Source organism: Mandrillus leucophaeus, unplaced genomic scaffold (assembly GCF_000951045.1).
Source record: "Mandrillus leucophaeus isolate KB7577 unplaced genomic scaffold, Mleu.le_1.0 Scaffold1649, whole genome shotgun sequence".
Lineage (NCBI taxonomy): Eukaryota > Metazoa > Chordata > Mammalia > Primates > Cercopithecidae > Mandrillus > Mandrillus leucophaeus.
The window spans coordinates 346613-368464 of NW_012101642.1; the positions used below are offsets into that span (position 1 = coordinate 346613).

The following is a 21852-nucleotide window of genomic DNA, read 5'->3' on the forward strand; positions in this document are numbered from 1 at the left end:
TTTTTCCAGACACGAAATCTTCCCCTAATATTCTGATTTCGTTGTTTCTACAGACGCCAAATACTAGCCCATTTACGCCAGTCTCATCAGGGAGGAGTAGTACATCATATAGTATAGAAGCGGGGAAAGGCTATGTGGGGCAAGGGAATGATAGCAAAATGATAGAAGACTAAATACTAGTGAAGTAATAGTGAAATCTAAAGTAATTTTGGCTGGCTCAAACTTGTAAGTTTAAACCTATTTTCCTGTAGGAATAAAGTTATAAATGACAGTAGATTACTAGGTGAAAAGAAAGGATTTTTCAACCAAGTGATGATAAAATCAGAGTTTTGTAAACTTCATAGTTTTCAAAAACATCTGTTATAAAGTGGAAAACAATTAAATATCCATAAATGTTTGAATTTGTTTAATAGAGATAAAAATGGATAAAGGTTATAAAAAAGAGGTACCAGAAAAAAAAGGTAGTTCTTTCATTTGGTAACAAAAGAAAGCATTGATTGTGGTACCTTTCTTCTGTGGCACTCTTTGGTTGACATGTGATGCATTGTTTTAGATTATTTCCTGAGTAGAAACAAGTGCCTCATCCATCACTTTAAATGGATTCCTTAATTACTATTGCTATTTCTACTTAATGTAATTATGTCTTTTATTTAAGAGAAGATTGAAGTTCACAGTTCATAAAACCTATGTTTTAGTGTTATGTGTGTTTAAAGAAATAAGTATTTATGAAAAATTGTAGTTTCTGTGATGCAAAAGTTCAAATACCAATATGATACTTAAATAAAGCATCATACTTTAAATATTTTACTGCATGTATTTTGGTATAAAATTATGGCTATATTAGGATAAAAGTGTACTTTTACTCTTTAAATGATACTTTACTATTCTTAGCATAAAAATCTTTAATTTTTTTCAGTATGTAACTGCAATCTAGAAATTAAAGTTGTTTTTAGAATGCTAAATTAAAATATAACAGAAACATCAACTTTTTTCTTTTTTTGTCCAGTGTTTTGTATTTATTTTATTAGTATGCCTCTCTGTATCATAGAATTCTATTTTAAAATAAATTAAATTACTTTAGCTGTGTAAAAATGTTTGCATAAAAACTTTGAAGTTCTTGAAAAGTTGACTAAAAAATTTTTTTGTAATTGGTGTCTTTAGATCCAAAGGCAGAAACCAGGTTATATATCACAGTCAATGACTTTGAATTTCATGTCTATAATCGTTCGGATCTTTATGGACGCCTTCAAGAGTTGTTTGGTTTGGAGCCAACAATAATTCCACCCAAGAAAGAAGATGATAAAACACGGGAAAATGGAAGGACAAGAACCCAATCGAAAATTGAAAGGTTCAGTGTCATACTTGAATTTTATTAATCTCTAGCATTAAACATTTGTCTTTATTGGAATATCATTGAGGCTGTGCACCTAGACAGAGCCCAATGTTGTTTTGCAAATTAACTAAAACTTTTAGTAACATAAATAATTATATAATTATTTGAGAAACTGCGATAATATAGAATATGTAATCTAAAAAAGTCCTGTTCTATTCCCCTGCGCACGAATCCTACTTTTCTCTATATTAATAACTACCGTTATGAATTTAGTTTTTATCCTTTTGAATGTATGTACATAAATGTATACATACATATTTAAGGTGCATGTACAAATACATGATTTTGTTCTGTGTGTTTCTAAACATGTATGTTTAGAATATGTGCCTCATATAGTGTGTATTGTTCTGTAATTTGCTTTTTATGCAGCAGTTTGTCTGTAAGCTTGTTCCATATCTGTATATGTAGGTCTGCTTTTAAAAATACATATCTGTGTATGTAGGTCTACCTACAAAATTATTCTAGAACAGGATCAGCAAACTTAGACCTATAGCACAAGTCTAGCCTACTGCCTGTTTTGTATATAGAGTTTTATTGGGACATAGCCACGCATATTTATTTATATATTATCTATCTATTTAGTGAATTGCTGTGAAATTTTCATTTCTTAAAATTTGTGTACTTCGTATAGGGCCAGTTTTCTTACTCTTGGCTTATCATTTTCATTTCATTAAGGGAGAATTAATTTGGCACAAGGCATTTGGGCAAGGGAAGGAAGAGGAGTAACTGGATCGTTTTCAGAAGTGCTTAAAACAGTAGACAAACATCAAAGTAACTTGTACCTTAATCATTTATGTTTTAGTGACAACTTTGGCTGTCTTAAAAAATGTCGTTTGGTAACATAATGGGCAAAATGGTAGATGTAATGATAGCATATCATCCCTTATTGTTTTGTCATTAAAGCTTGTTATTCTAAAAACATAGTTTTATTATTATGGCTTATCTATCTAAAAGTTGATATGATCGAGTGCTCCAGTAGACAGCTTTAGGACTATTAGTATTCCTTCAGATGATCATTGTTCTGTTTACTGAAGTAATCATTAGATATATTTGGAAAAGTAAACTGATATTGTGAGGTATGGTATTGTGAGGAAGCAAACTATGTCTTCGGGTATTTAAGTTTTTCTTATTCATGTCAGTTGTATTTTTTCTTGTTAGAGTTAAAGTAAAAACAGAATCCCAAGACCCCACATCTTCATGGAGATCACTTATTCCAGTCATAAAGGTCAATGTGAGCACAGTAAGTAAATTCTGCTATAATTACTGTTTCATGGGGTAATAATGTACAACTTTTAATTTTTGCAAATATGATTTTAATGTAAGAAAATTAAATAATTTTGTGGAGTTTCTTTTAGTTCTCATTTCTGTAAAGTATAAGTGAAATAATTATTTTAACCTCGATACTGTTTTCTGACAAATTTGTGTTTAAATTTCTTTAAGTACTTAAATATTCTTTTAAGTACTGGTTTAAATTGACCAGTGGAATAATTTAAATAGCACATAGTCCTAAAGTGGAATCATTGAGCTGTTGTTTGAAAATGTTTGTTATTAGTTTAGCTAAAGAAAGAAATATGGCCAGAATAGCATCATGTAATATCTCTTATCGTTTTTTTTTTTTTTTTTTAAGGGACGTTTGGCCTTTGGAAATCACTACCAGCCACAAACTCTGTGCATCAACTTTGATGATGCTTTCTTAACTTATACTACAAAACCACCTTCAAGTCATCTTGACCAATTCATGCATATTGTGAAAGGAAAGCTTGAAAATGTTCGAGTCATGCTTGTTCCCAGTCCAAGATATGTTGGTCTTCAAAATGATGAGTAAGAAAATCTTATAAAAATAATAAAAAACTTCTTATAGCTAATACAGATACAGCTAGAAACTTGAACATCCTTTTAATTTTTTTGCTACAAGTTGTACAAAAATTAGGTACATTTCTCTATTAAAGCAGTTAACAGCGTAGTCCTTCTTTATGGGATAAATGGATATACTATCCAGTGATAAACTCTAATTTTAAATATTTTTCTGCATGATTATAACTATAATTTTTTTATCCGTTTTTCCTTCTAATTGTATTTTGGAAACTTGTTTTGTGCAATTAGCTCCTGTTTGTATGTTAGGAGAGACACATTACAGGTAGGTTTTTGTTTCTAGAAGATATGACTAAAGAGTAAATTGAACAGATTCATTACAGTGGAATACCATTTTGAGTTAGTGAAAGTTGAAAATTGAATTGAAATTACTCTTGGAAAATTTGGTGAAGTTAAGATGGTATAGTTTTGCGACCCACTTGACATTTCTTTAAGTTCCAAACTGTCAGTTTTCCATCTAGCTTTCCAGATTTTTTTTTCCTTCAGTGAAGTAGTTGCTTGTATTTATAAGACTCATTATAGGAATGATGTACACTGGACTCACTCAGTGTGGTGGAATGCTGAGTGGGAGAATGATGGGCTCTTGTGGTTTTTGTGTGTAAAGGATACTCTGTGGTTGAATTTATGTAATTTAAGTGTTCATATGGAGAGTTTTTAGTACAGTGTCTCAGCTTTTTGTGTGTAGGCACTTTATGTGGTTATATGTGAAACATGATTATTCCTTTTTAGTTCTAACTCTTGACTGGCCTGGTATTCGATTTTCCAGGATTTGGCTAGAATGATAGAAAGAGGGTTTTTCCTTTTTGAGTGTCATAGTGACTGGGTCTACCTGGCCTCCCTCTTCAAGATCATGGACTTGGTTAAGAATCTTCTGGAATGTGGACTGTGCACACAAATGTGTATGAGTGCACAGGATTTTTTTGAAAAATTATAGAGAGTAAGATGAAAAAGTGTCTTGTTATTAATAATTTGTATAAAAAATTTTTAAATTATATTTTTCACTTGTTAAAACTAAGTGTGGAGATTACATGATATTAAACATTAACCTTTGTGATTTAATACATATTTAGAAAAAAATTGCTGAGTTTTTGCATTTAAAAGTTATCTAATGATTGAGAAGTTAATTTTGATATGCAAGAAGATATGTGATGTATGTATGACAAAGAGAAAAGTTGTTTAATCAAAGCAAACAGAGATTAATGGTTTCTGGGAAATTATTGATGGTAGAAAAACATTCATTCCAGAGTTAGAGTTCACAGTGTTCGCTCTAGATTTATTTCAAGTTGATTAAATATTCATGGAAATAGGTAATATGAAGATAAAAATGACAACTTTGTCTTATTTAATGTTCTTGAATGATTATAGTTTAATGTACAGCTAGATAAAATGGTACTTATTATTTAGCTATTAATATAAAATGGTCAAATTTTAATTTTGTTGTACATACAGAATATGATCATTTTATTCCAGTGATCATCATTCCATTGTATTTAAACTTTGTTTTAAATCGATTTCTCTCATTCAAAACTGAAAATGAAAAATATAAAACCAAAGTTTTTCTTTTTAAAACTAAATTTTTTTTCTTCTTGAACTAATTTACTGATAAATTTTTAGTATCATTTTATTATTGAGTCTAATAAAGAATAGAACTATGGAACAATTTCTTAGGGTGATTGTTCATGGGAAAGATGTTGTTCTTTCTTTTCAGGATGCTACTTGTTATATACTTTTTAGTTTTTTTCTTTTTCTTTTCACCTATTGCCAGCATTAACTAGGATACTGAACATTTTATATTCTGGAGATTTGTTTAGTTTGCTTTCCCCTCCAACTTCTTATAGACCACCGAGATTAATGGGAGAAGGTTTTGTGGTGATGCAGTCAAATGATGTTGACATCTACTACTACATGGATGAGCCAGGTATTGTTGTTGTTGTTGTTGCTGTTTTTTTAAAGTGACCGAGTCTCACTCTGTCACACAGGCTGGAATGCAGTGGCGTAATCATAGTCCATTTTACCCTTGACCTTCCAGGCTCAAGCAATCCTCCTACCTCAGCCTCCTGAGTTGCTAAGATGACAGGAATAATGCCACTGTGCTTGACTAATTTTTAAAGTTTTTATAGAGATGGTATTTTGCTCTATTGCCCAGGCTGATCTCAAATTCCTGACCTCAAGTGATCCTCCTGCCTCATTCTCCCAAAGTGCTGGGATTGTAGGCATGAGCCCATGGTGCCTGGCCTGTTTTTTTTTAAAGTATGTTTCATAGCTACAATTATGTTTGTTCTATTAAATGCTGATATCTAGTAATATTTTAAATCTTCTTGCTTAGGCAACAGGAAATGGTAAATGTAGATATGAGTGAAAATATCTGAAAAATATCTGTGTCATTTCTCAAAACTTGAACATTAGTTTAGTATTGTAGATTAAAAGAGAACATTATTTTTTTCAAATTCAGATTTCATAGATAAACCTCAAAAATTGAGAATGCAGATGATCATGAGTGAAAACCTTTAAAGAATGTAGCAATAATTAAGGTAGTTCATCTTAGCTTAGAAGCTTAGTATATTAGATTCGAGACTTAAAGTTTGAGGATTGAAATCCATCTAGTTAAAATTCTTGACGGGTGGCTTCCATTTTATAAAAGTATCTAAACATTGGATTTTAAGCTCTTTTTTCATACTTCCGCTCTTTTTGTACCTTTCAGAGTATAAAAGTATTTAAGGTCAAAGTATTTCGAAAGTAAAACTAAGATGTTATTTGCCCTTTCACCATGTTGACATTTGTGCTAATGGTGCAGAGCAATGGTGGGTAAAATTGTTGTTGCTTTAACACTAAGCAAGGAAGTGGTTCCTAATTATACTAGTAGTCATTGTGTTTTTCAACTGCCACACATTTGTGGTAAAACGAAATGTCAATATCGCATAAAAATTTCCTTGATAAAGCAGTAGAAATTATTTATTTTGTCAAATGTTGACCTTTGAGTAAAGTGTTTTTAATATTTGGTGTGAGAAAATGGGAAGTACACATCAAGTGCTTGTGCTGCATACCAAAATATTCTGGTGTCTTGAGGAAAAGCACTTGTATGATTAAGTCGCAAGCTGCACTAATTGTGTTTTTTTCATGGAGTGCCAGTTTTATTTGAAAGAGTAGTTAGAGACAAACTGTAATTTGAGCTTTCTTGTGAAAAACTTTGGAAAATTTGAGTCTGCTGTTATGAGCTTGACAGCATCCCAATAGTTAACAGCTTTTATGATGAGACCACCAATGATATAGCAAGGGTGATGTTTTTAAATGTTTAATAATGGAATTGGTCAACATTTGGAAAAAATCTACATTGCTCAGTGAACCCGTATTTCCCAAATGACCAGTGCATGATGTTATAAAAGTCATGCATAGATAAATGTATTCGAAGTGCAAGATAGACCAGTAGATTTTAACATAACAGGCTATGAAAAGTGTAGTGATATGGCTTCAGATTCCACATTGCAGTTAACCTTTAAGAAATTTCCATTTGTTGAATTTTGGGGTACCATCAAAGAAGAGTATTAAAAATTGCCTGAAAAAGCTATTAAAATACTCCTCCCCTTTCTATCTACATATCTTTATGAGGCCAGATCTTTTCCAAATCCTTCAGTAACAGATTGAATGCTGAAACAGCTATGAGAATCCACCTGTTTCTATTAAGCTAGACGTTAGAGATATGCCAAAAAAAAACCCCTCTAATACTTCTCACTAAATTATTTGGTTTTAGAAAATATAGTTATTCTTCATTAAAAATGAGATTAAAATTTCATTTAATTTTTATATTTATATTACATGTTATATTTAATTACATTAAATATGTCAACATGAGTTTATTTTTAAAATATTTTTAAAAATTGCTGACTTTTAATTTTGAACATAGTAATTCTTGATAGACATAATACAATATGAGAACAACCTCTTTTAGGTTCTCAATAAATTTTGAGTGTAAAGGTTTCCTGAGACCAAAAATGTTGGAAGTGCTGATGTAAGAAAACTTTTTAATGGCCATTTTAAATAACTGCCTTTATATTGTATGTTCTGGAATATAGGACTTGTTCCAGAAGAAACAGAAGAAAATATTGAAGGAGAAATGAGCAGTGAAGATTGCAAACTACAAGACTTGCCTCCATGTTGGGGACTGGATATAGTTTGTGGTAAAGGAACAGATTTTAATTATGGACCGTGGGCCGATAGGCAGAGGTACTTGAGTATATTATATTTCTAATAAGTCTTTTAGATATATTGAGATGCATATAATTTGAAATAAAATCTAGCTTAAAATTTTTATAAACTGTTTTATTACAGCAGAAGAAGATATCACTAAACATTTTGATCCAAATAATAACTTGCTTGTGGCTTTTCCACAAGCAAGTTCATTCCAAAAGTGCAGCTGATTGATTGGAAAGATGGTGAATGAAGAGTATATTTGTTGGTTCATTTGTTTTTTTCTTTTGGATTTAATCCACAATGATTTCTTTATTGATCCCCTACTATATGCCAATATGCGACATATTGTTGGGACTATGGGAATTCAGAAATAAAAGACATATGTCTTCCAGTTTTAGTGGGGAAGAAAGAACCAAAAGACTCATATTAGGTGCTATAATAAAGGTAAGTAAAGGGTCTTGATGAAGAACTTAGAAAAGTACTCTACTAGTTCGCTAGGGCTGCCTTAATAAAGCATCACAGATAATGTGGCTTAAGCAACAGAAATGTATTTTCTCACAATTCTAGAGTCTAAGAAGTCCTCCAACAAGATGGTGGCATGGTTGGTTCATTCTGAGGGCTGTGAGGGAAGGATGTGTTCCAGGCCTGTCTCCTTGGCTTGTAGATTGCTGTTGTTTTCCAGTGTCTTCATGTGGTCTTTCCCTTGTGTACCTCTGTGTCCAGATCATACTGTCCAGTCATATTGGATTAGGACAGCATACCCTAATGACCTCATTTTAACTAAATTACCGTTATGAAGACCCCATCTCCAAATATAGTCACATTCTGAGGTACTGGGGGTTAGGACTTCAGCATATGAATTTTAGGGGTTAGGACTTCAACAAATGAATTTTTAGGTTACTTGGTATTCCTAGTATATAGTATATAATTTATATTAAAGATTAGGGGAGAGAAGAATTGGGGAAGGCTTTTGGTTGAGGTAACATGTAAATTAAGTTTTGAAAGATAATTGAGAGTTAGCCAGGGAAAGAAGAGGAGGGTGAATCATTGAGGCAAGGGAAGCGTTTTATAAATGCATGAGGATAGTGGAGAATTGTCCTGTAGTTATGGTCTATAGTGGTTAAGAAGTATGGATTTTATAATGTCATTTTATTTTAAAGTAGCTTTAATTTTTAATATATTGTGAACATTTTTCTACTTCTTGAAGAATTTTAAACAAAGAAGGGAATATTTACCATCAAGTATGAGGGAGCATCTAAGTTTTTATGTACAAAATTAGACATTCCTTAAAATTAGTTTAGTTTTTCTATTCATGAACTAGCGTTTTTGAATAGAGAAATACAAGCCAAGTCATTAACTTGAGCAGATATTACAGGACCATTGATAATTAGTGAACGAGTACTGATACTAACTTGATGTATTGAATTTTGAAATGCTTTTTAAAAAAGTGCTATCTAGCTAGCATTATTAGAATTATTATATGTTTTGTCAAGTAGTATATTCTGTTAATCTTGGTATCTGTAGTATGTAGGAATATCTGCCTCATTAAGTAGCTAACAATTATATGGTAAATGAATAAGCTCGTTATTTGAAAATTCTTGCATTATGCTAAAACAATACTTCATTAAATTCTGCATTAGGTCATTTGTTAAACTTGAAAGTAAATAGAGCATAAAATTTCAGGTTAGAAAGAAAATGCTTTTCACATTATTGAATTTAAATTTTCCTCTAATGGTAAAATTTTTCCTGTAAGTCATGTTATATTTGACATGCAGGAGTTGAAAATGAGAGATTTTACGTTTCATTAAGTAATAGAGCGACATCTGTTTATATTCAGAAATCTCAAGAAAAGTTTATTTTGTTTGGTTGGCGGAACAGTTATATATTGTTTGAGAAAAAAAAATGAAAATAATGCTTTAACATAGGGCCATGAAGTAGTTTTGCATTTTTTAGCACTTAAATAAAGTGTGATTCTTCTTAAACTGTGTTTAATTTCATTGTGTATTTTTCATAAGTTTTAGGGTATATTTACACAAAAACCCAAACTAAAGTGCAATCGAGAAATGACACTGAAGATAGAAATTTGCTTTAACCACTCCTTTCAGTAGATTTTTCCACTACCAGGAGAGAAGAGCAATGCATTTCTAATCTGGACTTTAAAAAACCACTCAGGTTTATTTAAAAAGAAAAAAAAATGTATTTTTCACATGTATTTAATTCACTAATGTGAGCAATATTTGTCTGCTCAATTACATGTTCAAAAGGTATTATGCAACCGTTTCCTCTTCTCCTTCTCTGTATTTGAGTTTCTGCACAAATATGAACTGTAATCAGCGATGAATAGTAAGGTCAGTTTTCTTAGTAGCCATCTATTAACATAAGACATACAGGAAGAAATCTCAGCTGTTTTGCTATTGGATAATTCTCTCAGCATTGTAAGGAGTTACTGACTTTTAAAATAGCATGGTTTTAGCCTAGAGATTTTATAATCATAAGATTATTATTTTAGTTTCTAGATTTTGATGTCAGTTCTACTATCTTTACATGATTGTCTGAATATTTAAGATATTACTCAGTTTTTACTTCATGTTTTCTTTTTATGAATTTTCATGACAGAGTTGAAATACAAACTTTTAAAATGAAACTTAATCTTCAGATGATGATTATAATAATACAAACCTTCCTAACATTGTCTGGCCCTTTTTTTTTTTTATTGCTTTCACTTAAAGTGCTTTCATTAGTATTTTCTGACTTGATCCTTATAACCTAGTGAGATTCATAGGACAGATGTAATGAACTCATTTTACTTGTGTGAAAATGGAGATGCAGAGAAGTTCAGTGATTTGGGTAAGATAGTGAAGCTAAAGCATAAAGTGCTGAGGTTCAAACCAGCCCTTCAGGTCTACTGCCTTTCTCATTATGTCCTACTATCTACCCACTTTGTAGTCAATGATCGTCTGATGGATTCTCTATCCTTAATATTCTTAATTTTCTATATTTATGTATCTTACTCAAAACATTTGCAGAACTTTATTTTTCTTTCATATATTTTAACGATAGCAAGTTATAGTCTATGAGACTTATTGTACAGATTTTGTCTGGTTCATCTAATATTTCCCAGTCTTATTTATTCTAGGTAGCATTTTCTGTCACTGCTGACTCATCCCTTCCTGTTTTAAAGCCATAGACTGGCACCTTCTTTGAATGTATGAGTAACATTACACTATACTAATGTTAGCTCATGTAGAAGACTCTGAATTGAAAATTTCTTGAGCTCTTTCGTCTTTGTCAAATGATAAGGGGAGGCAAAAACATTAGCACTTTAGACTCCAAATACCTATTTACCTTTTAGAAATCTGTTGCTCTTTAGCCTTTTAATTATATAATATTGATTTAAAGTGATTATGAAATTAATAGAAATAGCCACGTCTTCCATGTGCCATGCACTGCTAAGTCTTTTCCATGTATCTTACCATTTAAACCTCCGAACCTTTCTATGAGACAAGATATATTACCTCCTATGTTACAGAAGAGGAAGCAGCTCAAATTTTCTGGGGAAGATTGAGTAACTTGTCCAGGTTGGAATAATGATTTTAATTAAGCTATCCTCTGTCAGTTCTTTGTTTGCCATTTGGGCAATTTATATACTTGTAGAGAGTCTTTAATTTGTTACAGTACACTTGAATAGTGCAAATTTTCTCTTATATCTCATTTGATAATCGTGTATCTATTGAGTAATCAAAGCTCATTGATCTCTGGAAGTGTTAAATATTGCAGAAGACAGTCTAATTGTTAAATGTGATAGCAATGATAATAAAAAATTAGAATATTGATTTTGGTCCTTTATCAGAGGTAATTTTGTTTGAATAACATGTCATTATTCTTTCTACCTCCTTATGTAGAGACTGTTTATGGAAGTTTTTCTTTCCACCTGATTATCAAGTCCTGAAAGTTTCTGAAATTGCACAGCCTGGGAGACCAAGACAGATCCTTGCTTTTGAATTACGAATGAATATTATTGCAGATGCTACAATTGATTTGCTGTTTACCAAAAATAGGGTAATTATTATAATACTATAGTAGAAAATAGTATTTAAAATTTTAACATTATTTTTCAGAGTTTTTTCCTGGTGACTAGTCCCATACTTGGATTAGCTTATATGAGCTGTTTTCCCTTCAAATAATTGTATGTATTTTACTTTCATCATAATTTTATTAAATGTCAAATAATGAGAAGAAATTAATAGTAATAGATTTTCATGCTATATTCTGGCTCATTTTCTCCTTTATATCTGGCTAAATTGTTTTAGTGTATTTTTGGTAAAAATTTGAACTTTTGTTCTTAGGAACTTTTAATACTTAACATATCAATAATTTCTTTTGTGGTAATAACTGAAAAGTAAAGATGGGAGAATAATTCTAATTAATGTTTTATATGAATTAATTTTTTCTTTTGGTAGGAAACAAATGCTGTACATGTAAATGTAGGAGCTGGCTCATATTTAGAAATTAATATTCCAATGACAGTTGAAGAAAATGGTAAGCTGCAACTGTTACTTTTCTTTTTTAAATAATTAGACAAATAATTACAAATAAGAAAGTTTGTTAATCATTTTAGACTAACATTAATAAGGTTTTCTCGGTTTTTTATTACATTTTGATGTGCCTATAGTCATTCAAGGGAAATATTATGTAATTGAGCATTTAGAGAGAAGGGAAACATTTTCAAATCAAGTTCAGTCTTATAACTATATGCTTTTATTATAACCTATACATTTCTTTTGTAGGACTGAGCATAATTTACTTAATGCATAGTTTTCCAGTTAGACTGTTGCACTATGAGAGCAGGTGCTGTTTTTTTCCTTTAGTGTATTCTCAGGGCTGAACCCTGTACCTGACATTTGGGCAATAATTGATTGGATGACTATAAGTCTTGGTTTTAGGTTATATTATTAGTAGATTTTGTCAGGGAGTAAACTGGGTACTTTGAGTGTCATAACTTTAATAAATCAGAACATTTCATGTTAAAAATATTAAAAGAGTGCCCTCACAGCTTTAGTTTCTTCTGAGTTTAGATGATCTAAATTCATCATGCACTTGAAATATGGGCACTGACACAGTTAATAACATGAATAAGTACTTTTTGTTAAATTTATCAAATTGTTATAACTTCATTTTGCCTTCTTATTTCCATTTTCTTATTACATTTGTAATTGAGAGCAGTTAAGATGAAATTCTGCTTTATTTTCTTTCTTGAGAGTAAAGAGTAGCAACTTACCCACATTTAAAATCAATCATCATTAGTGTTTCTGTTTCTAAGTATAATTCATTTTTGTGTAATTCTTGGCTCTTGTTTCTTGGTTCTGTCACTTATTTTTGTGCTGTAAGAGGAAAGCAGGCAGAGGGTTGACTACGTTCATTAGTTTATGTAAAGTGGTAGCCTTCAGGCCTGCCTGCTTAGATAATCAATTGAAAAAGTGACTGTGAATGGCATAGTGTATATTTTTCCCATAACTTTGAGGCTATTTTAGTGAATAACTAACCCTTATCTAGTATTAAAAAAACAATCTTACTAAGGTTTGAAGGAGATGCTTGAGATTCTCTAGGAGTGCTAATTCAGAGTATGCAGTTGGAAAGAAGCATCTTTTAGAAAAGCCTTACTTACAGGTGTATGATGGGGTGTAAAGGCAGTTGAGAGTTGTACACAATTGATAATGTGCTTCTACCTTTTCACAACCGATGACACACATAGGAAATTGTGTTTTTACTGTTTTATGCAGTATTATACAAAATACTGGTACACTGGAGTAAAGGAATCACCTGAGGAATGAGGAGTCAATATCTTGAGCATATCTATTATAAATATGTGGCAAGTACCACAGCATACTTGTTGTGGAACTCTTGAGTTAAGGGTCTAAGGAAAGCCCAGTCAGGTTTTGGATATAGAGGTTAGGTGACTTTTAAGATGACTGGCAAAGGGAAAATGGACTTAGGTGTCAGGCAAGAACAATATATAACAAATAAATTTAAAACTTTTTAGAAATTCAGGTATTAAAAAAAGAAAGAAAAAAAAGGCCAGAGCAGAATGAAGGATGCATGTGGAACTAGGTGTATAATAGTGACCACATAAGTTGCGTTCATAGGAAGAAATTTCTTTAAGAAAGGAAATACAATACTCTAAACTATTCAGCTTTTGTTGAGAATGGGCTATATTGCTGAGAAACTGTCATTACATGAGGGGAATAGCTGTTATTTAGTAACTGTCATAATATAAGGAGTAGTTGAAAATGATGAAAATATGTACCCTCGAGTCAGTGGAAGAAGAAAAGGAGTTGTGTTCTGTAACTGAAAACTACTGTTTAAAGAATAGACTTGTAGTTTTGCAAACTACCAAGGAAAGCAAAATCAGAATAGTTATATGAAGTTGGAACTTTGTTCCTTGAGAGCAGCCCATATGAGAAGGATCACCTATTAAGTTAGCAAGCTCCTTGTCACTGAGGTGTGTTTAAATAGTGACTACCTACCATTTTTCAAGGATTCCTTCTTTGGGTGGTGGTAGGAGTTGGTTCCAGTCCAAAGATGTTTCATTTTGTAATTGTTTTCCTGGTTCTTAATTTTTATGTTTTTATTGTTAGGTTACACTCCTGCTATTAAAGGACAACTCTTACATGTGGATGCCACTACCAGCATGCAATATCGGACCCTTTTAGAAGCAGAAATGTTAGCAGTGAGTCTGTAGTACATGATGATATGCATACTTATATGAAAAACAATTGATTTTAATTTTCTCGTATAAAGTTTAATTAACCAGGAAGGTCCATCTTCTAGTTCAAGAATAGCTAGATGCTCTTGACTCTGTCCTAGGGAAGAGGAGTGGATTCCCAGTGCTATGGACTCCTGTTGACATCTCTCTGTTGCTCTGCTTCTAGTATGAGGGAGGTGAATAAAAGGCAATGATACATATGTTTTTGGCCTAAAAAATATGCGAAGTTGTTAGAATATTGTTTTTAAAGTACATTATGTGGCTGGACTAAATCTATTCTAAGTTCTAAGTAAGATAATTCTTTAATATATGTTTTCTAGCCCCACTGGATTTCTTTCCTAGGGTTTAAATAATGTAATTTATTGTGCCTTTTACTTGATAAAAGGTAAAAGGAAGAAAATCTTGTTGATACCCTGGATTGTTTCATATTAGAAAGAGAAACAGTATGTAAATGCCCATGATTAAAATTGCTGATTGGGGACTCATTAATCAAGCAGATTTTTATTATTATTACTATCAGGGACAACAACACTAACAAAAGACACTATGTAAAATGGTTAATATTCAGAGATTCTTTCATATAAGATGGTGCATAAGGTTCTTAATTACTTGTCTGAAACATTTTACATATGACATATGTAAATTAAGAGAAAAATTCTGCAATTAACAGGAATATGTAAAATACCATAAATGTATCTTAAACTGGCATATTCAGTATTTTAATGAATTCTTCATCTATTGCTGATAAATAGTGCTGTGCGACAATGCTTTCCTAGGTAGGCAGCTTTTGCCTTTGCAGAAATGCCAAATTGGGCAGGGTGCAGTGACTTACACCTGTAATCCCAGCACTTTGGGAGGCCGAGGCAGGTGGATCACTTGAGTTCAGGAGTTGGAGACCAGCCTGGCCAATATGGCGAAACCCTGCCTCTACTAAAAAAACAAAAATTAGCCAGGTGTAATGGCATGCATGCCTGTAATTCCAGCTACTTGGGAGGCTGAGGCACAAGAATTGCTTGAACCCAGGAGGTGGAGGTTGTAGTGAGGCGAGATTGTGCCACTGCACTCCAGCTTGGGCAATAGAGACTCTGTCTCCAAAAAAAAAAAAAAAAAGAAAGAAATGCCAAGCTGCAGAAATACTGATATTACTTTCTGTGACAGTAAGCATCGCACTCTATCTTCCTTCACACTGAACCTTCACTTAACAGATGAAGCTTAAGAAGACATTAGGAATGTCGGTTGTTACCCTATTGGTTTATGTGGAGTGCAGTATCAACACAGTGGCCTGATTTGCTGTTTTGAAAGTTTTTTGACCACATCTTGGCGTAATATTTCAAGGAGCTAGATGTAGCCATGGATATTGGCCACAGCAATATTAAAGTCTCAAAGGGACCTTCTGTTCAGCTCAGTAGGAAAATAAGTTTTAATTACTCACTAGTGTGTGTGACTTCATTTCTAATGCTGTTTACACAGTGTCACATTTTAAGCTCTAATACTTTTACCTAACATTTGTTTTGCAGTTCCACATCAATGCCAGCTACCCCCGAATATGGAACATGCCGCAGACATGGCAGTGTGAATTAGAGGTTTATAAAGCCACCTACCACTTCATCTTTGCGCAGAAAAACTTCTTTACTGGTAATTTTCTAATAGATATAAATACAGTGAGATTTATCACAGTGAACTTATTTACATTTGATAAGTTTTGCTTTTAAATTACATAGGGAATGATGACATGATTCGTATTTTCTTACTTTAACATTTCCTTTTGGGCTGAAAATATCAAAGAGAGAATTTAAATACAGATATTTTGCATTCTTTTCTAACCTAAACAAGGAAAATATAAACCCCAAATTGAGCTTAGAAGGAAATGAAAGAACTTAATTTAGGCTGGGGCTTTGTATCAGTCTAGTTAGGGGGTAGGATGGGGATGATGAATCAATTTCTCTGTCTTCCCAAATTAGGCATCAGCATGGCTTCATTATTTTGTTTTAATAATTATAATACACAACAGTATACGCAAATAGCTAAATGTTATTTTTATACTTGGAGCCCTTATTTAATCTTTTCTATTGGCATGGATAATTGAGTTGGTGCTATCACTAGTTGGAAGAAACATTCCTTCATTTCTTGCAGAATATTTTGATAGCTGTGCATATTTTGTGACTATAAGAACACATAGTGTTGGTCTATAAATAGCATAAATATTACTGCATTAAAATAAGGGGCATTTATTGAGTCTTCTTCCAAAAAGTTTAGCCCCATAGAGTTAGTTTGATTTGCCAGGGTCAGTGGCTATTCCACAGAAACCTAATCTTTGCTTGACTGCTTGCTACATTTATCCATCCATCCATCCATCCATTTGTGCAACAGTCGTTTTATACAAGCATCTAGTCGATGCTGGGTACTATTAGATATTTGGAGGTGTACTGGTGTTTAAGGTATACATAGGTAGTCCTCTCCTGACAATACTACTGTATGATGTTGTGTAAATGACTTCACTGTTTAAGCTTCAGATTCCTTGTTTGTGAAATAAGGATAACAATTTCTACCCTAATTTTGCTATTACTAAAGTTTTGACCTTTTAAAACGCCTCTTACTGCAATATGTTCAATCATAAGTCTTTTATATTTCTTTTCTGGTTTGACTGGGAGCCTTGGGGACTAGATAGACTGCTTCTGCTTTCCTGGAGTTACATACTTCTCCAAGGCTTGAACCGGTGTCCCATTAGTAGGAATTTTGACAGAGTCCCTGGCAAGTTAAGCTTTTGCTAGTGAAGCAGAGCATTGGATGAGCACTTCTCAGTTCAAATTTATGAAAAAAATTGCAGCTAAAACCTATGGTGTGTATTATGTGTCTGACTTTGTCCTAAGCAGTTTGCACATATTAAATTATTGAATCCTCACAATAACTCTCAGGGATCAATATTATTATTATTTTCCGTACTTTATAGATGAGGAAAATGAGTTATAGAGAGGTAAAACATTATGTCCAGGGTCACACTTGGTTGAGCTCAAATTCTAACTCAAGTAGTCTGGCTCAAGAATCTGTTATATTACTTATCTCTTTGACTAGCTTTTTCCTTCTCACTTAAGTTTTGTATTTTTTAACTTTACTAATCTTTTAAAATAGATACCTATCATCAAGTATTTACTCCTTCACCTTACTTTTCTTCCAGACATTTCCCATCTTTAGACTCTTGCAGTGCTAAGGATAGCTGCAGTAGAAGTATAAATTCTTCATGATTTAAAAATATTATTTTGTAGTAGCACTTTCATTTACACTATTGTATTAGTTACACTGAAACAGCTAAGTACACATTTCCTAAATTGCAACTGATTTTCTTTAAATTGTTTTCTTTCTCTAACTCTAATTTTTATGATTTCTCTATTGAAATTCACTCTTTTGGTTATTTATTTTTTTATAAAATTTATTTGGAGAAATTTTTAAAAACATAGATACAAAAGTAAACATAATCACCATTTTACAGATTTGACAACTGTTAACAGTTGATCATATTAATTCTATTGTTTTTAAAAGATATAGCATAGCAAATAACTGTAGAGTCCTTTTTAAACTTATTCTCTAAAAAGGATGACTACCAGAGAATAATATTAGTTTAGTATTGTAGTGAACCTACTTGGTCATAGTGTTTGGATTGCTTTCCCTATTGTTGGAATTCTATAGAAAAGAAATTATCTCTCTGATGTGAGGGAATGCCTAATATTCCTCAACAGCCACTTATTAGTACCACTTATTCTCATACCACTTATTAGTAAGATAAAATTGTTCTTAAGAGATTTCAATGTGGGACAAAGACAGCTTTATGATAAATATAATATAGAACCTCAGAAATGAAAGCTATAAAACAAAAACAGAAACTGAAGCCTCTTCTGGGAATAATGAAAATAACTTAGATTTACTCTGATAAGGAGGAGAAGAAAATAATATATTGGCATTGCAAAACTCTAATACCAGTTGATTGATGTTTTATAGGGTGTTTGTCTGACAACTTAATGATAAAGTGAGTTGTTGGTGGGTTTTTTCAGAGTAACATTTAGCTTGCCGTAACTTTTTAATTCATTGCACAAATGAGTAAGGCAGTCATCAGGAAAGTGCTTCCTTTTTCTAATCAGATTATTTGATAAGACCATCTGGTAATGAGAAACAGATTTTGGTTTAATAACAATGCATATTATAAAGTTGTTGAGGCTCCTAATAAAAATACTTTGTCACCATAATTTTTAATATTTATCAGTAAAGATGTTATAGAAACTGGTAGGTAAACTATATTAAAAAATGATATGCTGAAATTTTAAATTAGTTATTAAAGAAAAAGACTAACAAGATTTGTTAGAAATAGACTAATAGCTGTAACGTTTCACATGAGTTATTAAAGAAGAAAATAAGATTTGTTAAAATAGAATTTGGCTAATAACTTTATAAAATTATACTAGTTTCTTGAAATAAGTAGTAAACTGAATTTGTTTAGCTCAATTTTTGTTTATTTCACTAGCAATCGTATCTCAATCTTTCGACTAATGGAAGTATAAAGTAGATAAAATGCAACCAATATACATTGTAAGTCTCATACATGAATAATGATTCAAAACAAACATTAAATATCATCTCTGCCCTCACTTATGGGCATTTCTTGTTTTGTATTATTTGTCTCAAGTACATTGGTATGTGTACTAGACATAGACAAATGAAACAATACCAGACATTATGTATATTGAGTGCAAGTGTGAAATGCAAGTGTGAAATGTGAAGCTGACAAATGCATGTAAGACCTGAATACAGAGGAAACCACTGTCATCTGAAGGTAATCAGAGAAAGTAAGGAAAGACATTAAGGTCTGAAATGGTGTTTTTAAATGAATTCAGTAGTATTAACTAAGATCTGATAGTATTTTGCCATTTACAAAGCATGTTCACTTGTATTATCTTCACATAACGCTAAAATAGGATAGCTGTTATCCCTGAGTTAACAATGAAGAACTTGAGGCATAGAAATGTTGAATGACTTGGTCAAACTTACGAGGCTACGAAGTAGAAGAAAGACATTTAAGAACAATTTTCAGACTGAAGACCCTTTGCCTTCTCTATAGTATTATGCTGGCAATAAAGATGGTTAGTTTTTCCTTAGCAGAGAGGATATGAAAGATAGTATTTAGTTTGACCAAAAATGCTGAACTGTGAATGTTATGAGTGAGAAAGGTGAGAAAATCAGCTTGATGAATAATGAATATATATTGTAGAGTTGGTTATATCCAGAGATGATTTTTGGGCAATTCCCAAGTGTTAGATGCTGTGCTAAAGACTAAAGTTAGAAAGTAGGAATAGAGTCAGCCTAGTTTGGTAGGGTGGCACTTAGAAGTAAAAGATTTGAGGTAAGCATAAAGTATGTAAACTGTGATGAATCACTGTGATTGTTAAATAAAAATATATTTAAAGTAAATTTGATAAGTTGAATTTTCTGTTCTCTATTAATAGAACAGGTTAATAGCCATATGCCTTTTATTGTTGATATAGTAAAACTCTGTATCTCATTAGTATTAATTTGTAATTGTCATTTGACATTAACTGTGTTATTCTGCCATTTTAGTAAGACAAGAGTTTCTAATACATTTGTGCTACCTTCTGTATGTGGTAGCTAAAATTTAAATGGGTTCATATGATATTATATAAGATAAATTTACTCTGAGTTCATTATTGAATCTTTTTTCTGTTTAAATATCACCTTTAAAATACAAAGAAAACTACTTTAAATATTTCACAGTTTTACCTATAATTTTCCTTAGGATATCTTTAATAATAAATGCTACCATTTGTGGAGTGCTTACCCTGTGCCAGTTACTTTGTTAAAACTTCACATAAATCATCTGAATTCTCATCATAAGTCTGTGAGGTTGTTCTGATTTTATAGAGGAGAAAACTGACAATATTTAAGTCACTTTTTTCAAGATTACATAGCTGGTAAAATGATAAAGCCAGAATTTAAACCCAGGACTATCTAGTGTCAAAGTCTGTGCTATAATAATACTGTTTCCAATTGTTTCCCTCTCTCTCTCTCTCTCTCTCTCTCTCTCTCTCTCTGTCACACACACACACACACACGTTCTAATTTTATATACATGGCACTGTGTTGTGTATTGTGAGTATACAAAGATAAGTTTGACACCTCTAGGAGGAGCCTTTTATTGAAAGACATTGCTGGGAGTGTACAATGCATGTAAAACATTCTGGAGGCCAGAAGATAAAGTTGTGCAAACTGCTATGGTAGATGGTAGATCAGTGCTAATGTCTTTAAAGAGCCTTTATTTATTGGGATTAAAAAAAATTAAAGTACCAAAGGGTAAACAGACTAAATATATGAACATAATTTTAATGAGGCCAGCATCATCCTGATACCAAAGCCTGGCAAAGACACAACAAAAAAAGAGAATTTTAGACCAACATCCCTGATGAACATCGATGCAAAAATCCTCAATAAAATGCTGGCAAACCAAATCCACAGCACATCAAAAAGCTTATCCACCACGATCAAGTTGGCTTCATCCCTGGGATGCAAGACTGGTTCAACATACGCAAATCAATAAATGTAATCCAGCATATAAACAGAACCAAAGACAAAAACAACATGATTATCTCAATAGATGCAGAAAAGGCCTTTGACAAAATTCAACAGCGCTTCATGCTAAAAACTGTCAATAAATTAGGTATTGATGGGATGCATCTCAAAATAGTAAGAGCTATTTATGACAAACCCACAGCCAGTATCATACTGAATGGGCAAAAACTGGAAGCATTTCCTTTGAAAACTGGCACAAGACAGGGATGCCCTCTCTCACCACTCCTGTTCAACATAGTGTTGGAAGTTCTGGCCAGGGCAATCAGGCAGGGGAAAGAAATGAAAGGTATTTAATTAGGAAAAGAGGAAGTCAAACTGTCCCTGTTTGCAGATGACATGATTGTATATTTAGAAAACCGCATCATCTCAACCCAAAGTCTCCTTAAGCTGATAAGCAACTTCCGCAGTCTCAGGATACAAAAATCAATGTGCAAAAATCACAAGCATTCCTATACACCAGTAACAGGCAAACAGAGAGCCAAATCATGAGTGAACTCCCCTTCACAACTGCTTCAAAAAGAATAAAATACCTAGGAATCCAACTTACAAGGGATGTGAAGGACCTCTTCAAGAAGAACTACAAACCACTACTCAACGAAATAAAAGAGGACACAAACAAATGGAAGAACATTCCATGGTCATGGATAGGAAGAATCAATATCATGAAAATGGCCATACTGCCCAAGGTAATTTATAGATTCAGTGCCATCCCCATCAAGCTACCAATGACTTTCTTCACAGAATTGGAAGAAAACTACTTGAAAGTTCATATGGAACCAAAAAAGAGCCTGCATTGCCAAGGCAGCCCTGAGCCAAAAGAACAAAGCTGGAGGCATCCCACTACCTGACTTCAAACTGTGCTACAAGGCTACAGTAACCAAAACAGCATGGTACTGGTACCAAAACAGAGGTATAGACCAGTGGAACAGAACAGAGCCCTCAGAAATAATACCACACATCTACAACCATCTGATCTTTGACAAACCTGACAAAAACAAGAAATGGG

The 21852-nt window shown here is 32.4% G+C and overlaps 1 protein-coding gene across 1 annotated transcript in view; it reads left to right on the top strand.

Annotated features, from left to right (window-relative positions):
* The window catches only part of KIAA1109 (KIAA1109 ortholog), a 192700-nt gene that overhangs the window by 14377 nt on the left and 156471 nt on the right, over positions 1–21852 (top strand). The window contains exons 5-13 of the mRNA XM_011976372.1: positions 1162–1348; positions 2552–2633; positions 3021–3214; positions 5104–5183; positions 7336–7486; positions 11356–11512; positions 11914–11992; positions 14089–14180; positions 15734–15851. Of these exons, the coding sequence (XP_011831762.1) occupies positions 1162–1348; positions 2552–2633; positions 3021–3214; positions 5104–5183; positions 7336–7486; positions 11356–11512; positions 11914–11992; positions 14089–14180; positions 15734–15851 (1140 nt within the window). The remainder of the gene's footprint in view (positions 1–1161; positions 1349–2551; positions 2634–3020; positions 3215–5103; positions 5184–7335; positions 7487–11355; positions 11513–11913; positions 11993–14088; positions 14181–15733; positions 15852–21852) is intronic.